General features: G+C 35.6%; 1 protein-coding gene across 1 annotated transcript in view; it reads right to left on the minus strand.

Moving 5' to 3' along the window:
- LOC129765179 (muscarinic acetylcholine receptor gar-2) overlaps positions 1–14341 on the minus strand; it is a 169850-nt gene that overhangs the window by 28346 nt on the left and 127163 nt on the right. Inside the window, exon 2 of the mRNA XM_055765134.1 lies at positions 7474–7786. Within this exon, the coding sequence (XP_055621109.1) occupies positions 7474–7574 (101 nt within the window). The 5' untranslated portion in view covers positions 7575–7786. The remainder of the gene's footprint in view (positions 1–7473; positions 7787–14341) is intronic.

The following is a 14341-nucleotide window of genomic DNA, read 5'->3' on the forward strand; positions in this document are numbered from 1 at the left end:
GCAATCCGCTCACTATCGGTATCAAATGATTTTTTTTTTACTGATAGAATACAGTACAATGGTTTTATTGTAGAGAAATATTCTAATGAAACAGATAATGTACTACAAACTAGAAAATAAAATAAGTAAAAAAAACTTTTTAAGTTAAACGGTTTAGTTGTGATTAAACATAATAATGTACTAAAAGCTAGAAAATAATTAGGCAAGTAGCAGTAAGCAGTTATCATACCTCTTCTTCATTAGTCTAGGGCATTGATAAGACTAAAATAAAATCGTAGGGCACGTTGGATTTCCATTATCCACAATTAACGACTTCATCATATGTCCCAGGATTTTATTTTAGTCTTATCAATGCCCTAGACTAATGAAGGAGAGGTATGATAACTGCTATCTGCTACTAATTATTTTCTAGCTTTTAGTACATTATTATGTTTCATCACAATTAAACGGTTTAACTTAAATTTTTTTTACTTACCTTTCCACGAAAATGTTACAGAACAATTTTTTACCTGCAGTTTTCCACAGTTCTCATTGCTAAAAAATACCTTCTTCACATCCGGCTTGAAATGCGCTTCACTTTGATGCCACTTTCAACCCTAAAACGAAAATCAACTATCGATCGCTAGATGTACCCAATAAGTCCGAAAACACTCACTCGAACATTCTTTTGGAAAAAAAATATTAGACTGGAGAAAAAGTAATCCATTATTTTTGGGTGAAATTCAAAATCTTTTTAATATACTCCGATTGATTGTCCGATTTGGGTCAAACATGCACCGTTTTGTTGGAAAATTGGTTGCTATTCTAAAGTTAGCTTCCCAATGCCTCTCTCATAGGAGGCTTGGTACTTATTGAAGAAACACTCTAGCGAAAGATTTTCTCGATCTTCTCTTGATCCCAATTTCTTATCATCCAAGAAGCTTTAAAATGCGATAAAAAGGTGATAATCGCTTGGTGCCAGGTCCAGACTATATGGTGGATGCATTAAAACATCCCAATTAAGCTACGGGACATGTTTGGCCTTGCGTTGTCTTGATGGAACACAACACCCCCTCTGTTGGTCATTTCTGGACATTTCTGGTTAATCTCTAGCTTTAAAATGTCTATTTGTTGACTGTAGAGATCCGAATTTAGCGTATTGCACTAAAAAATTAAAAAATTATAATTAGAAATAAAAAAAAAGAATAAATGCAAGTTCTTTTCTGTTACAGTATCGGCACCACTGACACCATATACAATTTCAGCGGCCTGGCTTGCATTTTCACATTTATAAAAGAAAAAGTGAAAAATGTACCGAACTCTCAACCGAAGGGAACAAACAAAAACAGGAAAACAATTATATTCAGAAAGAAAACTTTCGACAGTTGCCGGTGAGTGACTGTCTTGTTGCGATGTCTTGTTGTAAAGACGTTATAAACAAGGCATCGAAACCCCGAAATGCGAACCGTCAATTCTGTTTAGGCATCCAGTTTCTGTTCACCAATCTTCGTTTTTTGAAACTGTGTTCCCATAATAGAACCCTGGATACACCTCTAACCCAACGTTAATGCTTGTCAAATTGGAAAGTTTCTGGACTGCGGACTGCGGCAATAGTTTTGAGCGTCGGATCATTAAAATCGAATGTTTTTCTCATTTGCTTGATCAGCTCCTCGAAAAAACTGCGACAAATATCCTTAAAATGATCGATTCCACCTGTTGATCTGGGTCAAAACATAGGGTAAATGATCTTGGTTTATCCAATTTGGGGTGTTTTTACGCAACTAGTAAATGCAAATCGATTTTTCTTCATGAAAATCGCACATAATCGATACGAGTTTGGGTTTGTTGAAAAGCCCCAAGTCTCTAGTTGCTAATACTACCATAAGGTGTTGAAATTATTCAAATTTTTATGTTTTTTAACGATTTTCCTTAAAGAAGCATTATGATCATGGTTTGACCACCTCTGATCATGGTTTGCCCAAAAAAATGATCATGGTTTGTCCGGTTTTCGAAATCTCCATTTTTGATTGAAAACATTCGAGTTCACAATTAGATGTTGCATTTATCATTGCTTGAGGTTACTGTCATCATATTGATTCATTCATAATTTAGGCTTTCTTCAGAATATTGCATTTTCTTGGGCATTTTAAAAGTGTTCTCCTCAACACACTCAACACAGAGAAACTTTATTTCTGCTATCCGCGAAGGACACAATAAACAAACTGCAGCGCGCCAAGCGGTTGCCATAGAAATCATGTGGACAAAACAACATTATTGAATTGGACAACTCATGATCAGAATTGAGTTCATCAAAATGCGTTAATTTAATGGTTTAGCTATGTAAATCCGATACAAATGGTGAGCAAGCATGATGTTTACAATATTTATAAGTGTTGTAATCCAGAAAAGGTCTGAATACGTGCCAAATAATCATCTAGTGATCGATTAAAAGTTAGCTCGAATGAGGGGCGCATTGACACAAATAGAATGTGTATTTTATAATCCTTTAAAACATGTGATTTCGTAAAAATATACTATCAAACTACTATAAATCATGTAAAAGGCAATTTCATTTATATATTTCGAAACATTCGAAGGCCTTATTTGACACAGGAGCGCTGAATTAGAGCATTCAAAAAAGTGGGCAAACCATGATCATATTTTCGACTGGACAAACCAAGATCATTTACCCTACTCAAAAAAAGCAACAGAGATGTTGTCATTAAATCTTTGGAGGCAGTCAACATTCTGCAAGCAGTCTTAGTTTTGCCACATTCATACTAAATGGCGAAAAACTAAATTGACTCCGAAAATCGTGAAATGCATCTCTTCACCACTGCCGTTAACGGAGGCCACGGGTGGCTAAAAGGTGTAGGATTGCAGGCGGTTTGTATTTCAAAATTTCCTGTAGTACCACGAATTCATTAGCCCTTTTTGTGCTATTTGATATCTAGGGATTTTCTCACATGCATGAGAAAGTGGAATGACATGCACATTTGACGACTATTAGATCTGGGCAAACGATTCTTTCCAAACGCATTACGGAATTTGAAATCCCCATCATCAAGAACACAAATCCTTTCAGACGAACCTTGTAAACCTTGTCCTTATGAAACTAATCAATTGTTGCATTGTAAATGCTTTCATAACCATAACTTTCATGCACCAAGCGATACTGCGGCGTAAAAGTCGTCATGTACCCTAATATTGCTTTGTTCAAATGGAACAGAAAACGGAAAAAAATTTACCAATCTGTACTTTTTGAAGAAAATCTGTACCCTGTACCGTACAGAATCTGTACCAGAAATAACGAAAAAATCTGTACCTTTCCAGATAAATCTGTACGTGTGGCAACACTGAATAAAATTACACCGTGATATCTTCCATTATTCTTCTGTGTCGAGTAAAACCTCTGATATCAGTATTAGAATATTCTCTGATCGCTAGCTGGATGGGGACTGTGATTTGTCACGAATGGATTAATTATACCCAATAAGTTGAGAATGGGAGGAGTTTTAATACTTTCAGTAGAGCATACGCTGCAGCTGCAATCCGAGCGAGCGACTCATGAACGTCTGTCTCACAGTGATATATCAATATCATACCTCGCTGTCATATTGATTGTTTGTTATTGACGGTACGTTTAGATAAACACTCAAATAAACAGAAAAAAATATGGAAAAATGGGAATACAGCAGAACCTCGATTATCCACGAAAGTGGGTTCCATACTAATTATATACAGCTTCCCGAAAATTTCCAGTGAGAGGTAGGCACTTGTTCTTTTGTTTTGGTAATCTTCTTCTTGAATGGCGTTAACGTTCCCTGTGGAACTTTTGCCGTCTCAACGTGTGCATTAACAAGCGTCATGTATTAATACTTAGTTGAGATTTCTTAAGCCAAATAACACGCCTTGAATGTTTTCCGAGGGACAAGCTCTAGAATACGCGTGACCACAGTGCAAGTCGAAGCAAATTTCTTTGACGAAAAATCCCCCGGCAAGAACAGGAATCGAACCCGAACACCCGGCATGATAATGTGAGACGCTAACCACTCGGCCACGGGTGCACATTGTTTTGATCATGACTTTCAAATTATCTGACCACTGGTATACACGACCTTACAGATGTATAGTTTCATGATTTCTGTGTTGATAAAACATAGTTTTCAGGCTAAAATATGTTTATTTCGTGTTTGTACCACTTTTTTAGTTCTTTATCGCCTTATCCGCGATTTTCGTTATTCGCGGTCAGCTTGTCAGACTATTTCACGGATGATCGGAGTGCTACTGTAGTTCCCATTTTTATTTGCGTATTAAGGAATCGTGAACGCAAACGCAAACAAATCCTTGGTATGTAAATCATCAAAACTCGTTCGTAGCGAAATTGATTATTCACGATAACGTTATTGCATATAAAAAAGACCTTTTAGACCTTTAGATTTGGCACTATTACGGAAAGACGTAGTCAAAACCGGTCAAGTGCCAACAGAAAAAAGGAGAACGGTCAATTCTGAGTGATACACAATCATTTGTTCGCCAGAAATCTTCGGCCAAATGAGGAAAAACTGCAGAAAACGACAAATTATTCTTCACCATGATAATACGAGACAAGGCCCGAAATTTCCGAAGACGAAAAATGAAAATCGACTCTCCTCTCAATTGCTTCGCTTCGGCTAGGACTAATTCGGTATTCGTCGTCAACATGCGTTAACTGATGAACAATTCTAGCGAATGGTTACTCTAATTGACGTGACGGATGAATACAAATCTGCCTTTTCATTCAATTTGACTTCAATCCACACTCCCCCTAACACGAATCTCGTCACCCGCGTACACAATCATTCGAAATGTAAATACTACACAAATTACAGTGTGAGTTCGCATTTTTTTAATTCGACGTTAGGTGGCAGGATCGTCGTATAGAGGTAAAAGAAAAAGTATCTTTTCCATCGAGCACTTTGATAGGCGTCGTGTCCCACCAGACCAACGCTAAAGTTTAAATGCCTCTGACAATTTTCCATGAAAACAAAATGAAAAATTCAATCAACTAATTGGCAATCAAACTCCATACATTCAAATCCCGCTAAAGGATCAATCTAGAAATTCGCCAAGAATATGTCACGGGCGTTCAGCATCGCAGCGTTTTCCGAGTCACGGTATTAATTCTAATTCAATTTACCACGTGTCTGGTGCAGCCCAACATTGAGTAGTGTAATTATCGGTACCGGCTTCACATCCCGAATTTAACAGACGAAGCAAAAGAGTGATGGGACAGTGGGCGGAATGTGTACCGAATGCATTGCACGTCATCAGTTCAACTTCGACCATCGAATGGATGTTAGCTATTATCCTGGAAAAATATCCTAGGTGTGATGTGATTGCTCACGAGCTGAAAGGGAACTGGTCGAACCGACTCGTCGATTTCAATTTAACTATTACTCACTCGAATTTTAATTGATTGGATTTTTTTTTCAATGCTTGTGAGTGCTAATGAAATCATGTTATTAGATGTGAGAGCATGGATTAATATGCAATCAAAGCTTTCCTTCGAGGTCGGGGAAACTGATAAACTCTCCTAGATAAGATTCGCTTGAAACATCTTGGTTAGCCTTTGGAGTGAATGAGGCTTGTACACACAGTTTTTTGACGTAGGAGAATGTGACAAGATTGTTGATGTAGAACTACGTCTTCCATAAAGGGTGCCAAATCAGAAATCAGATCACGTTTTTATGAAATAAAGTTAACGGTAAGAACTATTTTTGCCGCGAACGGATTTCGACGATTCACATACCAAACGAATCGGAAATTCCGTAAGATTTGTTTTTTATGCTATATATTACAATCCCCTGATGTGTAAACGGTTTATATTGATGAAAACTAGAAGCATTTCCATTTCCCATACATTTGTTCTGCTCATTTGTGAGCTTCCCTACCCATGCCGTCAATAACGAACAACTTGTCGGCAATCAACGAAGGGAAATGATTTAAAGCCTCCGTGAACAAAGAAAAGAAGAAGATTAAGAACGAAGTTATAAACAAGCCACTTGAATGAAATAACAGAGTAGTTCTACGTCAACAATGTAGTCGTGTCTTGGACACATATATTTTTTTTTCTATAAATTCGTATTAAAATAAGAAGTACTTTAAATTCGTATGATTATTACTAAACAGCATATGCCTTTATTTTTGAAATTAGTACATGAAAGTACAGAAATAATGTAGGGCTCCAAAGTTCTACACGAATTCCTAAAAAGATATGCATGCATATATGCATTTTGAATTAACTTTCGCGTAGAAAATAATCGAACCCGTAGCCTTCACAAATATTTGCGGATAGAATGTCACAGTACTAAAGTTGCAGAAGCAGCATTAAATGGAACTGTAAAAAACAAGTGATAATATTTCAAATCACAATTATCATAATAAGTGACAAATTTGCACAGGGAGAGACATATTCAGAGGGACAGAGAGCAATATGATGACCGGATGTCGGAGCTATCCCACTTCCAGTGATACTCCGACCAGCGACCACGTCAATGACATAATTCATAGAATCGATGGGATGGGGAGCATCGGTTAAATCGCCGAAACGAGAAAAATGGTAACTGAAATATTTCAACGACGCCTAAGGGCTAATTAAAATCGATAAACGTACTCTGAGCAGACGGCATTGGCCACAGAAACGGAGCCTATCTAGCCGGAAAATGGCGGATCATCGGAGCTCTCGCTCCAAAGCTCACGGTGCTGTGTCATGTGAAAGTCCTTACAAATACCTCTGGCACCAACCGTGTTCCTGTGTAAACGTGGATCGCGGGGAAGAAAAGATATTCATCCGTGAATGTGGGTTATATTCTAGCGGTACGCTATTATACCGAACACTCTGTACAAAGCGGACGAATATTTTGTTGAAGTTAGCCACAAGCGGTGAAAAATTCATTTATCAAAAGTTTTATTGTTATCAATGTTTGCGCCGCCACCCACACTCGCCGTTTTCTTAGTTGCTCCTGCTCTGTGGCCTGGCGTACGAAGGAAGGACTCGCTCAAATGCAACAGGGTGTTCTTGTTATTTATAATTCCTGTTATGAATTGAAAAGGAACAGTTTAAACAGTGTCTGATGAGATTTCTTTCTGCTGTCCGGTGTTCATAGAGAACTATGATGAATGAGGTAGAGTAGCGAATTACGCTGTTCCTGCAGCAAGAGAATTTCACTTTGAAATTCCATTACTTCATATTTATTTACTCAGCGGAAAATCACTTCGATTACATTGTATTAGAGTAGACATTAAACCAGCTTCCACCCAAGCTCTATACGGATGGAAAAAAAGGTTACCGTACATCTGGCGGTACATTTTTGATAGGAACAAAAAGCTTGTGAATGGAATAATAATGACACTCATTTCGAAATCATTCGACAAAAACCTATTCAGCTCGGTCGAAATTGTGAAGGGTTGGAATAGTTTTGACCGATGGTAGGGAGGACTGCTATTACTTACCATTGTGTGATGAAATCAGGATTAATCGAATAGATGGGCGTCGTACGATTGACGTAATCGGTAGCGTTATAATCCTCGTTGCCATAGCTCTCAGCATCCATAATGTGGCCCTATGGGTGGGAGAAGTACGTATGTGTGTGTGTTGTTGGAATTAGCCTTAACAGTGGCCCACCGTTTCAGCCAGCATGCGATTGATAAGATGGATGAGTTCCTATATTGCAATTCATCGAAAGAATTGCGCTTTTGTCATCTGCCGGAATCCATGATATTTTCTTTGCCTATTTATAACATCTGCACAGTGCGTTGATGTGAGCTGGAGAAGGAAAAGAAACAGATTTTTTGATGATTAAAAATAAATAGAGAATATTCAGATAACACTATAGCGTTTGAGCGTTTCAACAATTGAAGAAAAGTCTTGAGTCTAGGAAATTAATGAATGTGGAAATCTTCCAAACAAATTTTGTTTATGAAGGGTTCAATAATCGCTGCGATGATTAACATATTGGAAAGTTCATGCCCTTATCGAAGTCCGAAAGTCGACCATTTTCAAGTAAAAGAACAAGCATAATTTTTGAAAGTTATTATTGACCAATTAAATCATAATCTTTTTTGTTAGCCAATTTCCCAAATTCCTTAATTCTGTGCACAATCCTATAGGCTTGTTTATTATTATAGGGAGCGAAACTCAAGAACCAGTTGTTCAACAACTTGCTTATGTATTATCGTGTAAACATACGTTATTTGGAAGTGTATTTGGAAATGTAAAGAGAAAATATTTTATTTGGTTCATTACATATTCGTTTGTCATCATTTACAATAAGTTTATTTGCACAACAGATTTGCTAAATTTACTCAGTTTGATGGAAATAAAGCTGATGTAGAAGGTGAAGTGTGCAAATGAGACAGCAGTGTTTCCAAAACTACTTTCTACAACGTGACGTAGATGTTTGTTTTTACATTCAGTTGCCATCTTCTACGCTTTTTCAGTAAGTTTTTATCAATCAAAAACAGAGTTTTCTGAGTTCCCACTAAATATGAGTATAACTTGATAATGTGCAGTGGATATTTGGGTGTAGATATCACTTCAGGAGAGACGAGTAAAAATGGTATTAGGTTGGGGAAAAAAAATCCATCAAACAAAATTAAAATGAAATTTAAACAAAAAAAAATAAATTACACGTATTTAGCTGTTACAGTATCGGCACCATAAATACCATTCACAATTCACAATTTTCAAAACATCGATTTATGAATTCTGATGTGATTTAAAATAAAAAGGTTCTTTATTAATCTTCTTCTAAACGCTGCCATTCTCGAGATGTTTAAAAAATATTTCTAATTTATTGTCTTTTCCAATTTATTTATTTTTTAATTTATATATGTATTTTTTAATAATTTGTTTTTCTATAGAAAAAAGCCATGTAGAAAATTTAAAATATGAACCCAGAATGATAAAATTATTTTTGACGAACTTTGTGGAACATCGATTTTTTATGAATTTTCCAAACTTGGAATTTTTGTATGTCAATAATCATTTTAGCCTCAAATTATAAATTCTGATTTGATTCAAAACAAAAAAAGCTCTTTATTAATCTCCTTCTAAATGCAGCCATTCTCGAGATATTTAAAAAATATTTCTAATTTATTGTCTTTTTTATAGTAAATAGGCTCTTTTAAAATGTTTGTCATGTTATACTGCCATGTTCATGAAATTTTATGAATTTGCTTATAATTTTCAAGATCTTTTCCAAATATATCATTATGGTAAAAATATATGTTTAGAAGCTACGTTGAAAAACATTTGAAGACATGTAGGTTAAAACTCTCACAAAAACATAACATGGGTAACTTCTAAACATATATTTTCACCATAATGATGTATTTGCAAAAGTTGTTGAAAATTATAAGCAAATTCATAAAATTTCTTGAACATGGCGGTATAACATATTAAAAGAGCCTAATTACTATAGAAAAGACAATAAATTAGATTTTTTTAAATAGCTTTTTTTGTTTTAAATCACATTAGAATTCATAATTTGTGCTTAAAAATGATTGTCAACATACAAAAATTCCAAGTTTCAAAAATTCATAAAAATTCGATGTTCCGTAAAGTTCGTCAAAAATAATTTTACCATCCTGGACTCATTTTTAAGTTTTCTACATGACTTATATTTTATATAAAAAGTTATACAAAAATAGAAAATACATATATAAATTTAAAAAAAAAATTAAAAAGACAATTAATTAGAAATGTTTTTTCAAATATCTCGAGAATGACTGCATTTAGAAGTAGATTGATAATGTGCTTTTTTCATCTCAAATCACATCAGGATTCATAATTTGTGGCTAAAAATGATTGTTAACATACAAAATTCGAAGTTTCGAAAATTCATAAAAATTCGATGTTCCACAAAGTTCTTAAACAATAGTTTTACTATCTTGTACCCATTTTTTGAATTTTCTACTCGACATCTATTTTATATGAAAAAAAATTAAAACATGTTTTAGGTATTGCACATAATTTTTTTTTTGTAAATAGAAAAAGAGTACTAATTTTTTGCTCAATGTATTTTTTTCCACGTTTGGACATCAATACTCTATAACTCTTCTAAGACACTATTCCGGAAGGACTCATAGTTTTTGGGATATAAATTCTCAAAAATTTATCTTACTAAAATCGATACGCCCTTTTCAAATGTTACACTTGAGTAAAAAATTCCCAAATGCTGTGGAAAACTCATATTCCACAACCGGAATACAAACTTTCGTTTGAATCAAAACTGCAAGTTTTTAGAGTCGGCATTTTAAGTTCGATTTTATTCGGAATTGCACAATTGAAAAAATCAATCAATTGCTATAGTGATACGAAACCAACAGTGTCACATGTGTACCACAGGAGATGATTCCAACAAACTGTCCAGAGTTCTCGAACTATCGAAGTTCCTGGGATGTGACAAATACTAAGCTAGAAAACACGTAGAAACTCCGCTGAAATGAATGGTCCGAAAGTTGCGAGAGGAAATAATGTGTGTGGAAGCAGGCATCCCAATACTATAGCGTTCTTGCTCAGTCGGTATGAATTCGAATCGGCTGTCTCTGTTTGCACGCTAAAGTTACACTCATTCATTCGTTTGATACACTTTCCGATCCGTAATGGCGAAAAAGCACGAATGTCTACGTTACGTGACAGCCTCATCGCGACAGCCTTCTTCTAGTTGTGTGCAAATACAGACAGCCGATTCAATGTCATAACGACTGTAACGATGTTTGGCCTAATATTGCTAGAACTTTATCAAAATTTATTTTGACTATCACTTGTTCCTATGGCTGAAGAGTTATATACTGAGAGAAAAGCGATGGATATCAACTTGAATTAAGTTTATTATTGAAATAACATATTTTGATTTATTAAAATAAAATAAATCATCTAAATATAACATCAATTTTCACTACAACAAGCCAGTTTCTTAGCTACGCTTACCAAAATAATATTAATAATGCTAGTGTAAACTAGTGAAATGAAATATGAAGAACTTCCACAATGTAATGTATTGATTTTGAGAAAGTAAGAGGCTCCACATATCAGCTATTTCACATCACTAAGATAGCTACCAAATTCAATGAACTATCGAGCAGTATTATCTCACCTAATTACACTATTTTATCTATCCCATCCCACCAGTTAGCCCAGCGAAATGAACGACAGTTCTCCATCCCACCTGGCCGGTCCCATCATTTCCTCATTAGCAGTAAACGCCACTTAGAAAGGTAATTTGGAAACGTAATATCCACCGCCACCGGGCCCTCGATTGCTTCCGAGTGTCGAGTGTCGGATGATCCGTGACACATTATTTTGTAGTCAGGAAGCCGCTCGATAAAAACTCATTAATGTTTTAACATCACATGCATTCACGTTTACGGAAGGGAAATAATCACAGTCGAAGGGTAAATATTTACACACTTTTGCTTGCGTCTAATGATGCACTGTTCGGCGAGTAGCGCATGAGCCTTTTTCCTAAATTGGTTAGGAATAGGGAACGAATGTAATTTTCAGGACCTACTAAAGTCAATTAGGGCACACCTGGAATAGAACTACTAATTACGATTGAAATATGAATTATAATATCCCAGAAAATTGAATTAAAACTAAACTTATGAGTGCTTCATGCCCTTAGCGCCAGCATCGTATACCCTGCCCACACTATATGTGGCGAACAATACTTTATGAAAGTTTTTAATTTACATCGCTTATTACGGGGGAGTCCACACATTCTCGATCACGATTCAACAAGCTTCACGCTAGCACACATTTGGTGGAGCATAGCTAAATGTTTGAAAGTTTCGGTCGAGGAGGAAGGCAGCGACGGGACATCTCTCATCTGAACTGACGTGGTTGTCGGGCCGAGTTTGCACCTTACTGCAAAAATATAAGGACCTATGGCACGCAGGCACAAGCGTTCATCCGGGGCCAGGTAACATAGCGAAACAATCCAATTAGTCCTGTACATATTAAATTTACTGAAATTTGTAGCATCACTGATATGTATGGCGATTCGCACGATGCATAGGTTATGGGGGCTTTAGCGCTGCTGAGAGTGAAATGGCGACCGTAAATTGTGGTTTCGTGGATAAATTAAGTTAGACGCGATGCACGTTTACGGGCGGTTTTTACTAACGAGACTTGTCAACTAGTTTTGCTGTAACGCGCCAACAGTTCATCTGTCAGTACTCTTTGTTCTTCTCGTCTTTAATTCATCTGTAACAGTTAGCCGCAATGTGCTCCCGTGGTCGAGGTTAGCGTCCCACATTATCATGCCGGGGGTTCGGGTTCGATTTCCCGTTCTGACCGGGGGTTTTTCATAAAAAATAAAATCATCCGGATTGCACTGTGGTCACACGTATTCTAGAACTTGCCATTCCAGAATACATTCAAGGTGTTTTGTTCGGCATAGAAATATCAACTGAGTACTACTTATAAAAATTATGCGATTCATGCTGATTGGTAGGAAAATCACAAAAGGGTGGGGCCCGCGACGCAAAACTTTTTTTTGGTGATATACGCATTGGGAAAGATGCTGGTGCGAAACATTTTTTAATTATTTTATTTATTTCTTGATCTTGTTTACATTATATTCTATGTACAGCTAGTAATATAATACTGCATTTCAAGTGATCAACCTAGGGTTCCACATCTTTAAATTGCAATGTCAAGTTCTGTATATGATTTTAATCATATACATTATTTGTTTGTTTCATATTCCTATTGTAAAAATAAACATTTACTTTTATAATTTTGTTGCACTTTTTTTACTTTATTTTAATTTATAAAATATCCTACCTAAATCATATACATTGTCTCTACATAAACTAGTTATCTACCTGAAAATAAATATAACTACCCTGAATTTAGGTAACTAAGAAGTTTCAGGTAACGACTGTTCAAATTTCATAAATTATTATTGATAATTTCATCCAAGGTTTTAATCCCGGTCAGCAGATGTATCACCGTATTTCGTGTTCTGGGAGAAGAGTTTAGAATCATACGAAGGATTTTTTTGTATATGTTGAAGTTTCAGTTTGTATTTTGGAGCACAGCACTCCCAAACGGGCATCGCATATGCAATAACTGGAGATATATATATTTTTTTATACTGAGTAACGAGTTTATTCGTTAAAGATAATCGAGAGGACATCCAAACTAGTGTTGCCAGAAAACATTTCATCGTCCGCAGAAATAAAAGCTTTTACGTGTCCTGAAGCGTCAAATGAGCAAATAAAATCATCTGTCTCAAAAGCTTTATAATGTTTGTATGTATGGGAGCAGACATCTCTTTCTTTTTATTTTTTCATCGCTTTTGGGATTGCACCCAAATAAAAAGTTCAAACCATGTCAACGGGGATCGAACCCGTTTTACATGACCACGCTATCCACATAGCTACTGGTGCTGTTGCGTAAAAGCGTGATAAGATTACAAATAATTATGAAATGAAGTTGGAAAATGTTTTCTAAGAGTAAAATGGAGAGCATAAAGGAGATCCATCTCGGTCTGGGCCGTGTTGGGGGTAAATATGCGAATATGCTCTTGTTTCGCTCGCTCATATTAATCTTATATTGCTATAACATATATGACGAATTTCATGCCAACTCGACTGGCCGTTGGCAGCCCCATCTCAGATAGCAGTGAAACGAGGTGGATGCAAACACATGGGTCTTTTAAGCAACTTCGCATACTTGAAATATTCAAAAAAAAATTAGACTACTTTTTGAAAAGGGCAAGGGAAATTTTCAAAAAAAAAAAAAATGAAAAAATTAAAATAAATTTTTCTCAAAAACGTTTTTTACATTTAAACAAAATATATATCACATTTTCGTAAAAAGTGGTAGTTTTGTTCTTTATCGAAAATTATTAGACCCGTATTTTTTATTTTTTTGTTGGGGTGACCATTTCCATTTTAGGGTGGTCCGAAAAATCAATTTGTTTGCATTTTTGCCAAAAATGACTTTTTTCGAAAATTTATAACTTTCGAACCACTGGACCAATTCAGATGTTCGTCATATTTAATTAAATCCAATTAGCTGGTCTTTTTTGATAAAATACTATAGTTGCAGAAAATTTGAATTATGTTTTCGTTATTATTGATTGTGTTTGTTTTTTATAGTTTTCATTGTCTCGGGACCAAAGGCGCTATATTTTTTTATATTATTTCTGGAAAACTGAAGATTTTTCACATAGCATATCTCGAAACCAGGGAGGCGTTTTTCTTCGTTTTTAAGTTATGATTTTTCAAAGTTAACCGATGGTCATTTCACTTTTTACGAAAATCTGAGAACCACCATATCGATTTACATAGAATGGCTGTATATATA

This window comes from Toxorhynchites rutilus, chromosome 1 (assembly GCF_029784135.1).
Source record: "Toxorhynchites rutilus septentrionalis strain SRP chromosome 1, ASM2978413v1, whole genome shotgun sequence".
NCBI lineage: Eukaryota > Metazoa > Arthropoda > Insecta > Diptera > Culicidae > Toxorhynchites > Toxorhynchites rutilus.